General features: G+C 41.8%; 1 protein-coding gene across 3 annotated transcripts in view; it reads left to right on the top strand.

Annotated features, from left to right (window-relative positions):
- bcor (BCL6 corepressor) overlaps positions 1-20,446 on the top strand; it is a 56,311-nt gene that overhangs the window by 10,957 nt on the left and 24,908 nt on the right. For 2 of the 3 annotated variants that reach the window (XM_051694587.1, XM_051694586.1), the window contains 6 exons: positions 1,659-4,676; positions 6,347-6,403; positions 6,852-7,065; positions 8,889-9,173; positions 9,996-10,376; positions 16,819-17,123. In XM_051694587.1, the coding sequence (XP_051550547.1) occupies positions 1,683-4,676; positions 6,347-6,403; positions 6,852-7,065; positions 8,889-9,173; positions 9,996-10,376; positions 16,819-17,123 (4,236 nt within the window). In that variant the 5' untranslated portion in view covers positions 1,659-1,682. The remainder of the gene's footprint in view (positions 1-1,658; positions 4,677-6,346; positions 6,404-6,851; positions 7,066-8,888; positions 9,174-9,995; positions 10,377-16,818; positions 17,124-20,446) is intronic. The other variant, XM_051694588.1, reaches the window with a different exon arrangement.

Genomic DNA, 20,446 nt, shown 5'->3' with positions numbered 1-20,446 from the left:
GCCTTCCGCATCTCTTTCTGTCCTTGTTAGAGCCAGTTGTCCTTTGTCTTTGAAGACTGTAGTGTACACCTTTGTATGAAATCTTCAGTTTTTTGGCAATTTCAAACATTGTATAGCCTTCATTCCTCAAAACAATGATTGACTGACGAGTTTCTAGAGAAAGCTGTTTCTTTTTTGCCATTTTTGACCTAATATTGACCTTAAGACATGCCAGTCTATTGCATACTGTGGCAACTCAAAAATAAACACAAAGACAATGTTAAGCTTCATTTAACAAACCAAATAGCTTTCAGCTGTGTCTGATATAATAGCAAGTGATTTTCTAGTACAAAATTAGCAATGTAGCATGATTACTCAAGGATAAGGTGTTGGAGTGATAGCTGCTGGAAATGGGGCCTGTCTAGATTTGATCAAAAATGACTTTTTTCAAATAGTGATAGTGCTGTTTTTTACATCAGTAATGTCCTGACTATACTTTGTGATCAGTTGAATGCCACTTTGGTGAATTAAAGTACTAATTTCCTTCCGAAACAGCAAAATCTGTACATTATTCCAAATTTTTGGCCGCCTGTGTGTGTGTGTGTGTGTGTGTGTGTGTGTGTGTGTGTGTGTGTGTGTATATATATATATATATATATATATATATATATATATATATATATATTAGTCTTATTGTGTATTTCTATATTTTCTATTTGCTTTTTATTTTTATTCTATTTTTTTATTATCTCTGTCTGTGTGTTGTATTGTTTGTGCATGGGAAGCTTCTGTCACCAAGAAAATTCCTTGTATGTGTAAGCATACTTGGCAATTAAGCTAATTCTGATTCTATTTTTTGTAGGCTTACATATGTATATATGGAAACAACATATTCTCTTGTAACTGGTCATCTAGGAGAGCAGCTTTACATGTCATTTACTTTTTTTATAGTTAGACTGTCCCCTCTCCAAGTTAAATGCATCAACTCGTCATGTAGCAGAGACCATATTCACCTGTTTTCTTGTATTAGAATTCTCCATTGTTGACAGTTGCAGTCTCGTGGAATGCGCAAGCCAGAACTGGCATAACTGAACTCCCAAGTCTCTCCCAGGTATAATGGGAAGACCGATTTGTGATGTCTGTGAGACTGCCCCGAAAGCATACATCAAAGCTGCTGCTTTACCCACATAAACCTCACTGCAGCTGGCATTTAAGAACAATCTCTGCATACCCAGATTTTGACCTTGACTAGTGCAATTTGTTATGAAATCCTTGTAATTTCCTATTAGCTTTTTTATATCGTGGGAAATCACCAGAGATTAATGTGTGTGAATCAGTTGGAGAATAGACAGTGAGAGGTTTTCATGTGACCTTTTAATAGGAAAGTCTGATGTTTCTGTAACATGACCATGGCAGTTATTTGCTGTTAAATTCTTACATTTTTGTGGCTCATATGTCATGAAGTCTCTTTTTTCAGTGATAATTCTGGCCTCCCATTAAGTAAAAGGTGAATCTTATCTCTAGATAAAGATTGGATGGATCTTACCTGTTGTTAATCTGGATTGGCCTTTTGTTCCCTTGTCTACCTGTTGTCTGGGTCTTAATGCTCTTTGTTTGTTGTCTTCTCATACACCCTCTCACCCCCCTCACTCTGACCATTTTCTGCTCTTTTATCCTAGGTGGATACGAGTACAACCTGCAGAATGAACCCTCTCAGTGCGCTCGGCATCGATCGGACCAGCCTGATGCGGGAGAGTCTCCGTGTACACGGAGGAATGGTTTATCCACCAGGAATCCGGACCCTGCCAACAGAAAAGAGCTATGTTGGTGATAGGATCCCAGACCTGCTCTACAAACCAGATGTGTCTCTCGATGGTAGAAAGACCACAAGCAGTTACGTTGGACTTTATAAGAGTTCCCCACCAGGGATTCAGAAGCCACTGGTTGTGCCTGGGACTGGTGCAGATGCTTTAGGGTTGGACAGAAGGGTTTTACCAGCAGACAAGCCCCCAGAATTGAGTCTGAATGGGGGTAGCAGCTATCTGAGGGTTCCCTGGATGAGTCCCTACCATGAAGCTGGAATGTACCCTTTTTTAGATTCCAGTAAATATGCTGCTTTGAACATGTATAAAGCATCAATCCTGTCACAACCACCACCTTACCTTCCCCAGCATCTGGCCTACCAGTCTCTATGTGCAGGAGCAGGAGGCAGTGCAGCTGGTGCAGAGCGCTTGTTTTACATGCCCCCCTATCCCCCTGCACCTATATCTTCACCTCTTGCTCCTCCCCTCAGGATACCCACTGCCACTGTTGCCCCTACTGCACTGTCACCAATGATGCACCACCAGGACAAAACTATACAGAGTATAGGCCCAAGGATTCATCATGAGCCCTCTGCATTTGGGCAGCAGACCATACATCAGCAGACACAACTTCACCACCAGTCTTCCACTGACAGGCAACACAGCAGCAGCGGAAATGGTGCCAACAACAGCAAGTCTATTCGGGCCTTATCCAGCAAAAACACAAGCAGTACCAGCAGCAGTGTGAGCAGTAGTTGTAGCGCTGGTGTTTGCAGCAGCCCCAGTTCCATTGTCTCAGTAGACTCATGTTCTTCCCTGGTAATGCAGCCATCCCGTCCTACACCACGCCCCCCTCAACCATCTGCAGCTGCCCCACCCCCTCCTCCACATCTTGTGGACAACACAATGGATTTCCAGAAGCCTCTGTACAGAAGTCCTTCCTCCTCCTCCTCATCCTCACCATTGGTTGCTCACCCTGTCTATATTAGCAGCGTTTCCCAAGAGCTTCGGCCCCCACTTCGGCCTGCTAGCCAGAAGCCTAAGGTCAAAGAGGCAACCTTGGAGTCAAACAAAGGTTTGGTAAATGAACGAAAAGGCAGCAGCTCACCTGTTAAGACCTCTTCTGAGAAACAACCTCAACAGGGGCCTGTTACCAAAGACCCAGCAGACAAACCTTTAGACCTGTCTGCAAAAATCATGGACTTTAAAGGACCTCCCAATGGATACCCCCCAAAATTAGAGGCCTTAGCCAAACTTGGCTATTCCCCCACCAATCGTTATGGACTTCCCCCAAACAGGGAGCTTTTGAAAGAAGCTCTGTCTCCTTCATCCTCTGCTGTTAGCACTTCTTCTAAAACTCCAGAAAGGCCGGAGATAATTAGCACTTTACCCACTTCCTGGGTGGTGCCAAGTCCTACTCGTACAATCAGCTCAGAGGCTAGTCAAAACAAAGGCTCCAGCATAATCAAGAACAAGAATTTTGAGCATGCAGTACCACAGTCAAGAAGTTCCTCATGCCCAAGGATAGATGACCAAAATGGCTCAATCCCAAATTCTGCCCCTTCTGTCATGCCTACTGCATCTCGGCCATCATCTGTCTCGCCTTCCCCCAAGATCAATGGTGAATGGCCAAAATCAGTCCCCACCCCACCAGAAAAGAACCCAACTAATAACCATTGTGGCAGTCATCCCTCCACTACAAAGCCCTCAAAGACACTCAAAAAAACTGAAACCCCTGAAATTGGCTTCAAGCCCCAGTCATCACATTTAGAGAATGGACATACTCCAAGCCACCTCTACATGCCCCAGGGTGATGCTTATCTTCCTCCCCGCTTAGCATATCCTAGCAGATATCTCTCATACCCAGTACCTGAGAGTCTGTCCCTCTCCCACTTGCAGATGCCTGGAAAAGGGCCAGTGTACCCTCATCCAGTTCTACTGGGCACTAACAGCTTGTATTCAGCACGTTTGCCGCCAAAGCCTGGCCTCCCATATGGAATCCCGCCCAGTCATGGAGAGTATCTGACCTACCATGACTCACAGGAGATGGTCCATCCACTAATGTCTCCCCACCTGCCTCTGGATCACAAAGTCCCAGAGCGTCTTGAGCTGAGGTCCAGACCCCTGGAAAAGCCTTGGCACCACGAGGAGGCTTCATACAAGTGCCAGAGCACCACCACAGACCCAAGCTACAATTCTGAGAGAGAGTCAGAGAGGCAAGAATTTCTGGGCTTCAAGTCTCAGAACAAGTCTCAAGAGGAGATTGTCTGTATAGACCTGGTCCAAGATGATACAGATGGCAGCCCAGAGCCAGACAAACACAGTGTCATTGATGCCAAAAGCAAAGAGCCAGCTAAGCCTGTCGGCAGTGGGACAGGGATGGGGAATGAAAGTGGCAGTAATTCTGAGGCAAAAGAGCCAGAACTCATGCAGATATTGCGCTCCGGCCTGCCTTCTGTATTCAGGCCAGCTGAATCAGAGCAGCGGCCAGAAGTATGCAGTCCACTTCGTCCGCAAAAGCAGCCTGACTCACCTGTGCACAGCCCGGGTGAAGAGAACTCCTCTGAGCATAGCCCACTACCTGACATGTTGGAGGAGCAGACACAACGGTGTGCTAGAACTTCTGGCGAAAGGGCTCGGACTGATGTTGCAGAATTCAAGGTTGATCGGCGCCATGCTAATCAACAATATGTGGATTTAAGCAAGGATAAACCAGAAGACACAGAGTCCCATGAGGATGAGGAAGAAGGACATGGATTATCTAAAAATAAAAGATCCAGCCTAGCCAAGAGAATAGCAAACTCGTCAGGTTATGTTGGTGACCGCTTCAAGTGCGTCACCACTGAGCTGTATGCGGACTCCAGCAAGTTGAGCCGGGAACAGCGAGCCCTACTGGTGAGTTGCAGACTTGTATGTTGGATAGGATTGATTGGAATGGTTTTACAGTTATGTAACTCATTTTAATTCACACAGTCATGTCTGAGAATCATTCAGGCACCTTAAGGTGAATATAATGAGTGCTACAATTTGAAAACACCTCAAACAATCTACTCCATTGTTGATACTTTATGGACCAGTTACTGTCATTGTATTTGATAATGTTCCCAGCCATCCTGATAAGTGTAAAGCTTGTCTTTAAAAATAGCACAATGACCACAGTTCTGGCTTTGAGTGAGCATTTGCATCTAAGTTCCACACTAGGTTACATTGAACAGCCTGCTAATTACAGCTCTCTGTAACCCACCCTCCTTTTCCCACTCTCTCTTCCTATCACTTCTTGAAAACCTGCTGTGAATCTGTAAAGCAGGCTTTAAAGGCTTCAGTGCCACAGTTAGCGAGAGAGAACGTGTGTTTGTGTAAGAGCACACACACTCAAGTGTGTGGTTCAGTTAGGGTTAACACAGTGTCCTGTCTGTGGTTGCTCTGCCCAGTCGTGTGGAAGATCAGCTGCCGTGTGTTTGTGTGTGTGGGTGTACATGGTGTGTCCTTGCTAGCACATACTGCTTCAGGCAACTGTTAACCTGCAAGTGAGCCCTGGAGACTGGTGTGTGTGTGTGTGTGTGTGTGTGTGTGTCTGAAAAAGAGTGTGCAATTGTGTTTTGTGGTATACCCAAACATAATTGCACACTCTTTCCTATAGGCTTCCATCCTGGTTCCTTTATGTATACACACAAACACATGCACAACCCCAGTCCCCCAACAGCCATGTGCATGGTGGCAGCCCTCCCAGCTTAAGTGAAATCCGGCCCATTCTTTCCTGATGGGGAAGATTAGAGCTCTTACCAGAAGCAGCGAGCAGAGAGCTCGCCGACTGGCAGAGCCATTACTGTGCGCGCGCGCACACACACACACACACACACACACACACACACACGCAAGCAAGCACAGTCGCCCAGTTCAGAGTAGAGGCTGGTGGAAGACAATGCCCTCGTTTCAGATACCTCACATAAATTTGAAAAGCCCCTTTAAATAAGCCCAATATTTTTTGCCCATATAGTCTACAGCATATTAATCATTTAAACTACAGCTTCCAAAACATTGGTGTTCTGAAATACTGTAACTCTTGAATTCTTTGCAAATAAGACTCAGTATCTTGATTATGGTGCATTTTAAATGATTGTAATGATTGTTGTTCTGCAACATGGTAAGTTGATGTTTCTCGTGTACTGATGTGTTACAGTATGTGTGGGATAGTTCAGCCAAAAATTCAAATTCAACATTTACTCGCCCTCAAACCCATATGGTTTTCTTTCTTCCGTGGAACACAAAAGGAGATGTTAGGTAGAACGACAGCCTCAATCACTTTTATTGTATGACCAAAAAAAAAAACAAAAAAAAATTACAAGAAAAGTGAATGAGGGTGAGTAAATTATGACAATTTTAATTTTTGGTACAACTGGAAAAGCAATGCATGTACTGGTAAAATGCAGGGAATGCATGTACTAATAAAAATGTATATCTTGAATGCACTGTAAGTCACTTTGGATAAAACCGTAATGCATAAATGTACATTTAAATGTGTGTAATCATTGAAAACTATATTAAGCCCCATTCTAATTGCTTAGATGGAAGGATTATCACAAGAGGACAGTAATTTAAGTCAACCAGCTGCATTCTGGGAGGTCAGTTCATTTTATTTTTAAATTACTAATCAGTAGAAATGAGTAACTCTTGGTTTTGCTCCCACAGGCAGTTGTGAAGTCCTTTTTTTCCTTCCTTTTTTCCCCATTTTTGAGGGGCCCTTAAAATTTCATGGTCAAATATTAGGAGAATGCAACTTAACTTGCTTCAGTTAACGTTATTAGATATTGATATGCATCTGCTGCGTCTAATGCACTTTAGCTCCTGAACAACACTGCCTGAAGATTTATTTTGTGCCAGTTTTAATGTATTTTTTTCCCCCTCTATTTTTGTTGTACTGGAGCTCACAAGAGACAGACTTTACAGCTGGTTCTCGTAACACTGGGTCTGGTTTCACAATTTTGCCTGTGTCTGTGTCTGTGTCTGTGTGTGTGTGTGTGTGTGTGTGTGTGTGTGTGTGTGTGTGTGTGTGTGTGTGTGTGTGTGTAGCGTGCGATGATACGTTTCTCTGAGCTGGAGCTGAAGGAGAGGGAGGGTTGTGTGTCGTCTGCAGCACCCGGACCGGGGAGAGAGCGGGATCGAGAAAGGGAGGGGGAGCTGGCAGATAGCCAGCATGGAACGGGAGACTGGGAACTGAGCCAGCCAAGCTCCAGGCCCTCCGCGGCCATTTCGGCTCTCTCCAATCACACCGAACAGCACAACGGTAAGAGACACACAAACATCAAGTGCAATCCCTTTCACGCTGTCTCCCACTCCTGCACTCGCTTTTATTTCCTTTCTTTTCGCTTGCTATCTTTGTGTCTCTCTCTGTCTCTCTCTCTCTTGTAATGTCTGTCATGTGCGGTGTCTCTAACTTTCATCTCTCTAGAATTGGCTTTTTTCTTGTGTTATTATTTTGTCCTGTCCTTCTATCTCCCAGTCTTTCTCTACATAGTATGCACTCTCATTCTTCAACCCCCCTACCTACCTCCACACTTCCTCTCCATGTCACTAGGGACTGTCCCTGCGCTGCGGCGCTCAATGCAACAGCATTAAACCAGCGGAAACGGCATGGTAAACATGGCTTCCTCTACTGCCACCCTCAAACAGAAGACAGGCACATAAATAAGCACGTGCTTACTCTTTTTCTCTCTCTGTGCTGTTTTGACTCTTGTTTTTTCCACTTCAGCTCTGGTAATGGCAAAATGCCATCTTATTTCCAAATCAACACTTTGCTGCTATGTGACCTCACTTTCCCTGGTGGCTTTCACCGAGGCGAGGCGTTTCCTGTGCATGTGGGTCAGAATGTGTGTGTGCTTGTATGCTCGCATGTGTGTCAGCCACACGGACAATTAACAGCGCTCTGGATTATATAAACAAAGCGCGCTCGATAGATTGGTGGTTCCTGTGATGTGAATAAAGTGGAAAATGTTAAAAAGCGTACAGCGTAGATTTGTCAGGAGCCTTGAGCTGTGCAAGTTAATCATGTCTTTCAAATTTCCGTTGTGTTCAACAATCAATACAATGAATGCAAATGAAATATTTTAGTTTGCATTCCTTTGTGCGTCCATTCTGGCCTGAATATGTCCTTCCATCCTCTCTTGATTTTCATGTCACTGTCTGTCTTTCAATCTTCCTCTTTCCCGCAATGGCCATGCTAACTCTCTTCGAGTGACGCGAACAAAGTTACCATGGCAATCTCCCTTAGTGCGGAGTTGCTATGGTGCAGACATTGCCATGAATTATGGGATGCATGTGGTGTTAGTCACATGCTTTGTGCGTGTCTATGTGAGCCTGGGGCAGGGTGGGCTGCATTCTTGCCTGGGCCAGTATAAGGGTAGTTTTGTTCAGCATTGAGAGCATGTTAATTAAAGTAGTTTTGCATGTATGAGAGCTTGTTATTTAACCTTAGCATGTATTTTTGTAAGTGTAATAGTAGTTTGCGTTACATGTGACCTGCGAGGTTTGCATTAGCCGTATAATTTGCGCATGCATGTTTAACAGTGGGAATGTACGAGCGTGTGTTTGTGTGTGAGAAGCGGGCGGTACTGAGCACGAGCCCCCAGTGCTCGTCTTTGATCTGCGCTGCTGCTCTTAGCTGCCGGGAGACATTCTCAAGAAGTGCTTTTAACTGCCACACACAGAATGGGAGAAAGCAGGAGAGGGGGAGGAGAAAGACAGGAGGGAGGAAGGGGGAGGGTGAGGAGACTCGAGCTGAGTAGCCGCTTGCGCTCTTGGCACGGATGTTTCAGGCTAATTTAAGCTCGCTGAGAGAGTGAGCAAGTCTGTTTGCAGTCTAGCTGTCCATGTGGGAAGGGTGTGGTGGAGTTAGCACAAACACTCAAGTGTCCAGGGTCAGGGGTTTGTTTTTCTCCAGTCCTTTCCTGTCTCTCTCTCTCTCTTTCTGTCTGTCTGTGGCCTTGTATTCTGCTGGATTGTTGGGGCTTCTTTTCAACTTGCATTCTGTGCGGTTGAAAAGGGCTTTTCTTCGCAAGGCCATGACGCAGTGTGTTTGACTAACACGTGTGTGTTTGTGTGGCTATGCAGGTGTGACACCGACATGTGCAAACAACAGAGTTCCCGTGCTTCAGCGATGCGTCCCACAGGTCGACGTCTCGCAGTCTCGCCGAGCAGAGGAGAAGAGAGCGAGAGATGAGGAGGAGGTGTCTGTTGGCACAGTGACGGGAAGGAAACGTGCATTGGGTTTGGAGGCAAGCCAAGACCACCCCGATTCCACGCATACTGTGGAAGAGAGGGAAAGAGATGGAGAGAGACGAGCGAGAGGAGAGGATGATGATGGCATTGCTGAGAAGAGAGCGAAACTCATTTCAGGTAGGCGTTTTGAGCTGTTGTTAACTATCTTTGTGCGCAGTCTAAAGGGCATTTTCAGACATCAAAACAGCCTTTGTATAATCCCACATTCAAACGTGTCCTAGAAAGCGTGTTTTGCCAACAGAGCAAATGTGTCTGCATTTGGGTGTCTGTGAGTCTCTGAGCTTCCGTTTGAAAGCTATCAAACTTGTAGGTGTTTGTTTTCTAGGAGGAAACATCTTTGATATCAATTGGAAAACAATTTCCACTCTGAGTGTGCAACCCTGTTTATACCTGGTATTAACATCTGTCTTGGGAGATCTCTGTTGCACTGTGATAAATACAGGTGTAAACTGGATGCAATGTGTTTTTTAAATGAATCACAATACGATCACTCAAAACTCTTTGGTTTTGGTGGTCAGGAATGCATATGACCACATCGCTTTTGTATCGTAGTGTGTCCTGGACAATTACGAAGGACTGTTTACTTGCATAATGGGTGGTTGTAGTGTGAAAATGAGGGTTTTAAACTTTGCTTGTTAGGTATAGCTTAAAAAAGAAAATAACTGTTTGATCAAAAATCTGGAAAAGGTCAAACGTGTACAAGACTTTGGTCTGTTTTTTCGGAACAGTTTTGGACATACTGATGTAGTAAGTGATGAATGAATTTACAAATTCGAACCATCGAAATCCAATCACAAGTAGTCGCCGAAGACCAATTTGAGATGCATGTTAAAACTAGGCCCTTATGGCAATCTGTTCTAGCTGATCACTTGTGATCGAATCACAGGAGACGGATGTTAATTCAAGGTGTAAACAGAGTGCCTCTGTCTCTCTCTGCAGACATATGGCCGCAGCCTTCTGAGCAGGAGGTGAAGAATCTGAAGGTGTGTATCGAGTTGACAGGTCTTCGGTTAAGTAAACCCCGCCACCTCCATAATCTCCAGGATCTTTGGGATAGACAGGGGCAGCTCAACCATGACAGGCCCCAATTCGGAGCTCCCAACCTGGGCATGCCTCCCACATCCAAATCTTCTCTTCCACCACTCCAAACCACCAGGAGGGAGAAGTTTGACCCTTGTCCCCCAGAGGTCCCAAGAGATGCCCTTGGTGCCCCTGCTGTGGATCGAAATCTGAAATGTGAAGAGAAAGGGGTGAAGAGGAAAGGCGAGGTGGAGAGAGGCTGGACAAAGGAACACCTTGAACACGCGGAGTCCGACACAGGTAAGCCCTCGTGCTAAGTGCGACAGCATCTTTGCTGGGTTGTAAGTGGAGAGTTTCTGGGTAAAGGTATGCAGGTCAAGATCTTTATAGGACGTTTGTGTCAACAAGACCTTGAACTTTAGAGGGGTCAGCGACAGTGGCAAGAGGACAGAGGTTTAAATTGGTTTTGACATTTGATGTGATGTGTTATTTACCTGATTGAACAGTTTTCTCATTTAGCTGTTTAGCGCTTGTACCAAAACTGTTTAGCCATTCAGCTCAAATGTTGATATCGGTTTCACGTCACTTCAAATACATTTCACCTTAACCTCATACACTACACCCTATATACTGCTATGCTTTGCACTCTAACAACTACATACTATATCTATGCCCTACATATTATATGCTACATATTGTGCCCTACACCCTGCTTTCCACATCCTACACTCTACATACTACAGTAACCTAATCTATGGGCTGATTTTGGAATGGCATACTACCATACTACTTATCATTTCTGCCAGATCTATTAATGGCAGAAATAGTAAGAGTAATAATATGGTTGTATGCCATTCCAAACTCAACCTGTGGTCTATGCTCTACATCATACATTCTTTGCCATAGATACTTCAATCTACATACTACGTCCAATGCTTAGCACAGTACACTCAACTTAATGGTCTATGCTCTGCATCCCACATACTATGTCTACATACTACACCCAACACTCAACATGGTCTACATCATACGCCCTACATACTACAATCTGCATAATACACCCAACACTTGACATACTACACTTAACTTAATCTAAGGTCTACACTCTACGTCCTATATTCTATGCCCTACATACTAAAATCTACATACTACATCCAGCGATTAACATAATACACCCTCATACTCAACTTAATGATCTTTGATATAAATCATATACCCTATATACTACACTCAACTTAATCTATGGTCTATGCTCTACATCTTAATACTCTGCCCTACATACTTAAATCTACATCCTACACACAAAACACTATACTATGGTCTACTCACAACACCTAACATTCTGCAATCTGTGCACCACACACTACACCCTACATACTATATGCTACATATAGTGCCCTACACCCTGCTTTCCACATCCTACACTCAACTTAATATATGGACTGAGTTTGGAATGGCATACTACCATAGTACTTACTATTTCTTCCATATCTATTAGTGAGAGTAATATGGTAGTATGCTATTCCAAACTCAGCATTGGGTCTATTTTCTACATCCTACATACTGTGGCCCACATACTATAATTTGCATAGTACATCCAACATTTAACATAATACACTCAACTTAATGGTCTATGCTTTTTATCCCACATACTGTGTCCTACATACAACACCCAAAACTCAACAAACTACACTCAACATGGTTTGCATCATACGCCCTACATACTACAGTCTGCATACTACCCCCAGCACTTGACAAACTACATTCAGCTTAATCTATGGTCTATGCTCTACATCCTACATACTAAAATCTACATACTACATCCAATGCTTAACATAATACACCCAACTTAATGGCCTATGTTCTGCATCCTACATACTATGTCCTACACACTACACCGACACTCAACATACTACACAACTTATTTTCTATGGCCTAAATCCTATACGCTACATACTATAATCTGCATACTACACCCAACACTTGACACACTACACTCAATTTAACCTATGGTCTATGCTCTACATCCTAAAATCTACATCCTACACTCAAAATACTACACTATGGTCTACTCACAACACCTAACGTGCTGCAATCTGTGCACTACACCCTACAAACTATTGCTATGCCCTGTCTGTAGCACACCTTATGCTTAACACCTACACATATACAAACTATGCCCTACAAACTACCTCCTATATACTACACACTATCCCCTAGTACCTATAAAGGACAGGTCTGTAAATTGTGTTCTGAGCAAAGAGTGTCTCATTTAGTTATGCAATTCAGAGAAAGACAAAGTGAACTGAGCGAAGAGACAAGAGCAGTGTGCAGAACATAGAGAACAAAAGAGACTATGAGAATGAAAGGCTGTTAGAAAGCAGAAGGAAAGGGTGGAAAGAAGGAGCAAAAGATAGCAGAAAGAGATGAAACGAGGATATGGAGCACTGTGGGGAGAACTGAGGTGAAATATGAGAGCGAGGAAGAGTGAGAGAGAGAGAGAGGCAGGAGTGAAAAACAGTAGGGAGAGGCAGATTAGAGGAAAGCGGAGCGCGTCGCCCCATGTCTGCGGCTTTGGGATTGCAATAATGATTCTTGTTGATTGACAGCCACACACTCGCAGACATGCACACACACAGACACTCGCTTCCTTGTTGGTATAAAAGCATCGCCGAGAAAGTGCATGCCACAGAGTAATGAGCCATGAGATTCCACAATTGTGCAAATAGCTGTGTGTGTGTGTGTGTGTGTGAGAGGCTGCCCGTCAGTATCTTGGCTGGTGAATATTGTGCTGGCGTTCTGTCAGGAGGATTATAGTGCAGCAAGGCGAGAGATGAGACCCTTTATCTCTCTCGCTCTCATGGTGTTTTAAAAAGACGTTTCTTAGGGGGCGTTTACATAAAGACACGTTACCATGAAAATGTTTTTTTTTTTTTTTTTTTTTTTTTATCAGCCCAGAATCAGTTTGAGGTTTTATTAAAAATGGATCTTAAAAGCCTTATCGTTTTATGGTTGTTTAACATGTTTAAACTGCCCTGAATTTCACAATGAAAATAGTTATAGAAGATGGCATGCGTTAAATAAACAAATGAAAGACCTGTTCTTGAGTTCAAAAATAGCTAAATGGAGCTCAACGGAATAGAATGAAACGCAGAGGTCTCAAGATGCGCTTTTAAAAGTTGGATAGGGCCGATATAACAATATAAAATATTTAAATAAATAAATAAATAAATAAAAAAGTGTTTGTTGGACGACTGTAGTAGTCATGTGCTATACGTTTCAATCTTTGGATTCTAGCTGGGAGGTGGTTTGCTGGTTAATGTGTTATAGTGTATGTGCGTGCCCAGTTGCGTGGTAATGGGAGGCTAATATCCCCCAGATGTCCCTGTCAAAATCCATCTCCTGCTGCGCACACACACACACTCCCTCTTGCTTTACAGCCAAGGGAATTCGTACACACACACACACACACAAATTTGTGTTGTCTTTGACGAGGTGTGAGAGACGAGACACGCATGCCAGTGATGCAATACTCTCCGCAGTATGCCCCAGGGCACGTGTGTGTGTGTGTTTAGTACGCTGGTTTTGTTCTGTTGATTTTAAAGGCATTAAGGTCTTTGCTCCCCTTTTGCTAATTGAGTGATTCACTTAGGCTGCAGAGCACGCATGATAGTCTGTGTGTGTGTGTTTGTGGGGTATGTGCGGTGAATCTGGTCTCAAGGGTTCTTGGGGTAGGACTTTAATTAACCTGTTGAAGGAGAGAAGCACTTTACGCAGGCTGGAACAGTTCACCCATGGGGACGCAATCTCACACACTGGGCGGCGCACACTTGGTGGTCTGTGTGGAAAGTTCTCTGTAAGGTATTTTGTCTCAGGTCTGTCCGATAGAACCGGATGTTTAGCTTGTACCAAACTAAATCACTGTATATCTATGAAGGTAGTTAATGTACACTGCATGTGACTTTATGTTGAAGATACAATGAAAACTGTGTGCATTAAAGTGTGCATGTGCAAATAATAGTAGAGTGGTCAAGCCATATGTTTTTGAAAAACATATGGCTTGACATATGGCTTGACAAAGCTGATGCCAATATCTAGAGACAGGCTAATGTAATGCCAAAATTGATTGACAAAATGTAATTAAGTGATAGAAAATGAGACGTTCAAAAAATTATAAAAACATGAACAGAAATTTGGTTTAAGAATGTAAAAGCGAACACTTGTTTTACACATTTTCTCAAAATTGACACTTTTTTTTTTTTAAAGTGTGAAAATATGAACTAATATTTTGTATACAAATGTAAAAATTAACACTTATTTTACACATTTCCTCAAAACTGAAAAACATTTGAAAACAGAAAATATGTAAAAAATTTGAACAGAAATTTCAAATACGAGTGTAAAAACGAACACTTATTTTACACATTTACTAAATTGACAAAATACAAAAAAGAATTTCATATACATATGTAAAAATTTGACAGTTTTACTCAATGTAAAAAAAAATTGAAAACAGAAAATGTGTGAATACGAGCAGAAATTTCATATATGTATTTACGAATTTTACACATTTACTCAAAATTGCCGAAAAATGTAAAACAGAAATTGTGTGAAAATACGAGCAGAAATTTCATAAATGTATTTACGAATTTTACACATTTACTGAAAATTGACGAAAAATGTAAAACAGAAATTGTGTGAAAATACGAGCAGAAATTTCATATACGTATTTACGAATTTTACACGTACTCAAAATTGCCGAAAAATGTAAAACAGAAATTGTGTGAAAATACGAGCAGAAATTTCATAAATGTATTTACGAATTTTACACATTTACTGAAAATTGACGAAAAATGTAAAACAGAAATTGTGTGAAAATACGAGCAGAAATTTCATATACGTATTTACGAATTTTACACGTACTCAAAATTGCCGAAAAATGTAAAACAGAAATTGTGTGAAAATACGAGCAGAAATTTCATAAATGTATTTACGAATTTTACACATTTACTGAAAATTGACGAAAAATGTAAAACAGAAATTGTGTGAAAATACGAGCAGAAATTTCATATACGTATTTAGGAATTTTACACGTACTCAAAATTGACGAAAAATTTAAAACAGAAATTGTGTGAAAATATGAGCAGAAATTGTGTACAAATTTAAAACTGAAGACTTATTTTACACATTTACTCAAAAAAAAATTGAAAACAGAAAATGTGTAAAAATACGAATGTAATTTTCATATATACGAATGTAAAAAGTGCATATCTAACAATGTTTTAATTTTCTTGGAATTTTGCGTAAACTGTCAAATTAGTTTACATTTGTAATTGAAATACACATATGTAGATTTATAATACAGATGTATTTACACATTTTCTGTTTTTAAATTTTCAGTGAATTTGACTGTCAATAATCTTAAAATGGCTGAATATCATCTAATTAATCAGCCTGCCCTGCCACATTGGTCTTTTTCTAGTTGCTGGTGCTTGTTTTTGTTCAGATTTCCTCTGCGCGGTGGGACTCTCGCTGGCTCCGTGCTCTCGTGGCTGCTGTGTGTGCGTGCAAGTGAACGGGGAATATGATGAATAATGGAACAGATGTGGAGCACGCTCCGTTTCACAGCACTCTCTCTCTTTTTCTCCCGGCCTTGTACTCAGCCTTTCATCGTCTCTTTCCTTCGCTGCTGCATTTCTCTCTCCCTCTCTCTCTACTCTTCCACTTTTCTGCCCTTCTGTCATTTTTCCTTTTCCGGTCTTTGTTGCGCTCCTTTTCATTTGATTTTTCCACTCTCATCTTGCACTCTCTTTTATGTTTTCTCTCATTTTTCTCATTCCTTCCTTCCTTTACCAGTTTATCACTCTAACGCATATGCATGAGTTCTGGTCACATGATTTGAAAAAGAAAGTGGCAGATCAAAAAATGTTTTTTTTTTTTTTTTTAGCTTTTTTCTCTCTCCTTTGTCCGTCCTTCAAAACAAGGCAGTCAGTCTACCATCGTCCATTCTACTGTTGTCAGTCTGATTTACGTAACAAGATCTTCAAGAGGCTTCTGTTGGTTTGATCTGTGTCTGTTGTCCGAGAACGCCCGTAAAGTGTTCTTGCATTTAGGGTTTTTATGTTTGTTTGTTTGTTTTTCTCTTCATTTGATTTTACAAGCTAGGGTTGATTTATTTAGAAGAGGTATTTGCAATGTAGTATTTACGTTTTGGTGTCTGCTGTGAAACTTGTTTGTGTGGAATTTGCATATTGCGAAAAGTTTGTTTTTATCTGTAAAAAATATATCCAGAGTTTTGCAGATTTCCACAAAATTCAGCCACTAAAAGTTTTACGTTTGCGCTGTAATATTTGTTATATTTGTGTAATATTTGTGTACATTTGTGTTTCCCAATATTTGTGAGATTTGTTTCTGCAAAATTTGTAATTTGCGATAATCCATAGTAGTTAGACCCACATGGAATCTATGAATGCGGAATTCTTCATAAAATTATGCAGGTTTTAACACTATTATTTCAAAAGTTTTACATATTTTCAGTGTAATAAATGTGTTTTGATGTTTTTACTGTGAGATTTGTTTCTGTGGAAGTATTTTTAAAATGCTCTCGGTAACCAATAGGTGTGTTGTACTCTCTCTCTACCGTTAAATCAATTCATGCAGAAAGCCCAAAAATAGTGCAGATTTTGTGTTGGCCTAATAGTAGCTCACTGTTCTAATGCGTCTTTTATCTATTTTTCTCCAGCTATTTCCATTCACTCCGATAGCTTTTGTGGGGATTCCTCCATACAGAAATACTCTGCTCTACCCTCACATCTCTCGGATAAACGTCAGCGGTTCAAGGAATACCGCAAGTCCATTGGTTCCTCCTCGCCTTCCCCAGACCCTGACGGCACCATCCCATCACGCTTGCGTCGACATGGCGACCCCGAAAAACCAAAGGGCAAGCGGCAGTGCAAGACCAAGCATCTCGGCCAACAGGAGCGCAAGATGCTGTCGCAGTCGACCAATGAGGACTGCCCTGAACTCAGCCCTGCCCACCAACACAAGGTAAGAAGTGACTGCTGATAGATGCCAACTATTCTGTTGCAAAAAAGCGTCTTTCTTTATTGATGGCAATTTCGAAGTAACCGTGTAATCTGATGAAATACAATTTTTGATTATAAATAAATCTGATTTACATTAAAGGAAAAGTTTACCAGTGACAGATAATTAAGGATTCCCTGTTTTCTACCTTGGATGTCCAGGATAGTCAGGATTGTCGCTAGTGAAGGTTTTGGGACTGTGCGCGTTCTTGTAAATCAGCGTTGTTGGGACGTCTTTTGTCTTCACCTTTTCCTTCGGCTTCAGAGTGATTAGTCACAGTGCCTTGACGGCTGAGGTGATTGGCTTTAATTATTGTCCAGAACTGAGTACCCATTATCAAAGATGGTAGTATTCAAGTTACGTAATTTTGCGGCTAAACCGCCAGCCGAGCTACTGCCATTATGATTAATGGGAATGCTAATCGATAGCTCTCTCCAGGCATTACAGACTTGCACCACAGGTTGGCAAAATAACGTAAGGTCATTGGTGTTCATTTATCAGTGCAAGAACATCCTTCCTCCGACTGTGTTTTTGTGTGTGAGGCAAACCGCTATGCTCTTTGCTTTGGCTCGCAACCCAAGAGCTCTCTCCGGACTCAGCGAGGAACCATTTAAAAACGTGTCTCCAATCACAACAATGTTAATCATCCCAATTAGGAAAGCACCGCAGCTCTCTGGGACAGCTCAACGGACGGGGGAGGGGGGGTCATGGCGTGTGTGTTTAGAGAGCGGTTGCTTTGACCTCCCCTTGTGCTGAAAGGCAGACTCGCAGCAGGAAGAGGGGGGAGGGGAAAAGTAAAGGCTGGGTCAGAATTCTGGTCTCTCTCTCTCTGTCAAGGAAAACGATTCCCCAGTGAACGTGCTGTGCATTCTTTAAATAACACACAACCTGTGTTCACCCTGTTGCGATTTTGCATGCAGATGCACATGCAAGCACACACTCAGAGCTTGCATTTTGCAGCCAAATCATTTACAGCAAACAAGCTCGTATGACAACATCGTGTAGACGTTTACGCAATATAGTGTTCGTGTTTCATTTTTGCACTAAACGCAATTGCAAAATTGTTGTTTTCAAACCATCTTCCATTGGTTGAAAAACAGATAGCCCATCCCAAATTCACAGCATTGGTCGAGCTAATGTTTCTGTTTCTGGCTGGTGTGGAGCAATGTTCTTATAGAGCAACAGCGTTTATACTTTTAAGGTTTGACTTGGTCTGCAGTCATTGTAATTGGCTTTATATAAAAACAATGGAAGTCTATGGTATGATCTCATTTGGATTGCGATGCGAGTAGAAATGGATGTGTGTGTGACTTCCTGGAGTGTATTGCCATATTGTGTGAGACTCATTTTCTCAGCTGTTACGGACCTGGCAGAGCTGTGTGTGTGCGGTGTGTGTGTTTGCTCTGACAGCTGCTGCACTGTGGAACTCCTCTGGGGTGGGTGGAGTTCCCGCCCCCAATCCCACCCCCCCCTCGACCTTCAGTCTGCTCGCATGAACTCATGACCGACAAACACACACACACACACACACATCACTCTCATCCGCCCGCCCTGCTGTGCTCCACAGATAGAGAACTCGCACAAGGAAGGCTGGAGAGATAAAACGAGCGGGAGAGAGCCAAAGTCTTCCGTAGTTTCCTGTTTAACTTTCCCTGGAAGTGCGCTCGTTCGCTGATGGATCGATTTACAGCTTTCCATTTAGTTCATAAACACACAGCCAGGGGAGCCCCCTTGTTTTATATATGTATATATGTATATGTGTAAATATGTGTATATATATATATATGTGTATATATATGTATATATGTATATATATGTGTATATATGTATGTATATATATGTGTGTATATATGTATATATGTATATATATGTATGTATATATATGTATGTATATATATGTATGTATATATATGTGTGTATATATGTATATATATATGTATATGTGTATATATATGTGTATATATATATGTATATATATGTGTGTATATATGTATATATATATGTATATATGTATATATATGTGTATATATATATGTATATATATATATATATATATATATATATATATGTGTGTGTGTATATATAATATACAGTTGAAGTCAGAAGTTTACATGCACCTTAGCCAAATACATTTAAACTCAGTTTTTCACAGTTCCTGACATTTAATCGTAGAAAACATTCTCTGTCTTAGGTCAGTTAGGGTCACTATTTTATTTTATGAATGTGAAATGTCAGAATAATAGTAGAGAGAATTATTTATTTCAGCTTGTATTTCTTTCATCACATTCTTAGTGGGTCAGAAGTTTTTCATACAATTTGTTAGTATTTGGTAGCATTGCCTTTAAATTGTTTAACTTGGGTCAAACATTTTGGGTAGCCTTTCACAAGCGTCTCACAATAAGTTGCTTTAATTTTGGTCCATTCCTCCAGATAGAACTGGTGTAACTGAGTCAGGTTTGTAGGCCTCCTTGCTCGTACATGCTTTTTCAGTTCTGCCCACACATTTTCTATAAGATTGAGGTCAGGACTTTGTGATGGCCACTCCAATACCTTGACTTTGTTGTCCTTAAGCCATTTTGCCACAACTTTAGAGGTAAACTTGGGGGTCATTTGTGACTGAGCTTTCTTCATGGCTGATGTCTTGATGTTGCCTCAATATTTCCACATAATTTTCCTTCATCTATTTTGTTAAGTGCACCAGTCCCTCTGGCAGCAAAGCACCCTCACAACATGATGCTGCCACCCCCATGCTTCACAGTTGGGATGGTGTTCTTCGGCTTGCAAGCCTTACCCTTTTTCCTCCAAACATAATGATGATCTTTATCGCCAAAAAGTTCCATTTTTGTTTCATCAGACCAGAGGAAATTTATCCAAAATGTAAGATCTTTGTCCCCATGTGCACTTGCAAACTATAGTCTGGCTTTTTTATGGTGGTTTTGGAGCAGTGGCTTCTTCCTTGCTGAGCAGCCTTTCAGGTTATGTCGATATAGGACTCGTTTTACTGTGGATATAGATACTTGTCTACCTGTTTCCTCCAGCATCTTTACAAGGTCTTTTGCTGTTGTTCTGGGATTGATTTGCCCTTTTCACACCAAACTACGTTCATCTCTAGGAGAATGCATCTCCTTCCTGAGCGGTAGGATGGCTGCGTAGTCCCATGGTGTTTATACTTGCGTACTATTGTTTGTATAGATGAACGTGGTACCTTCGGGCATTTGGAAATTGCTCCCAAGGATGAACCAGACTTGTGGAGGTCCACAATTTTTTTCTGAGGTCTTGGCTGATTT

Source organism: Myxocyprinus asiaticus, chromosome 50 (genome assembly GCF_019703515.2).
Source record: "Myxocyprinus asiaticus isolate MX2 ecotype Aquarium Trade chromosome 50, UBuf_Myxa_2, whole genome shotgun sequence".
NCBI classification, from domain to species: Eukaryota; Metazoa; Chordata; class Actinopteri; order Cypriniformes; family Catostomidae; genus Myxocyprinus; species Myxocyprinus asiaticus.
The sequence above is the reverse complement of the archived record's forward strand: the minus strand, read 5'-3'. Positions and strand labels throughout refer to the sequence as shown.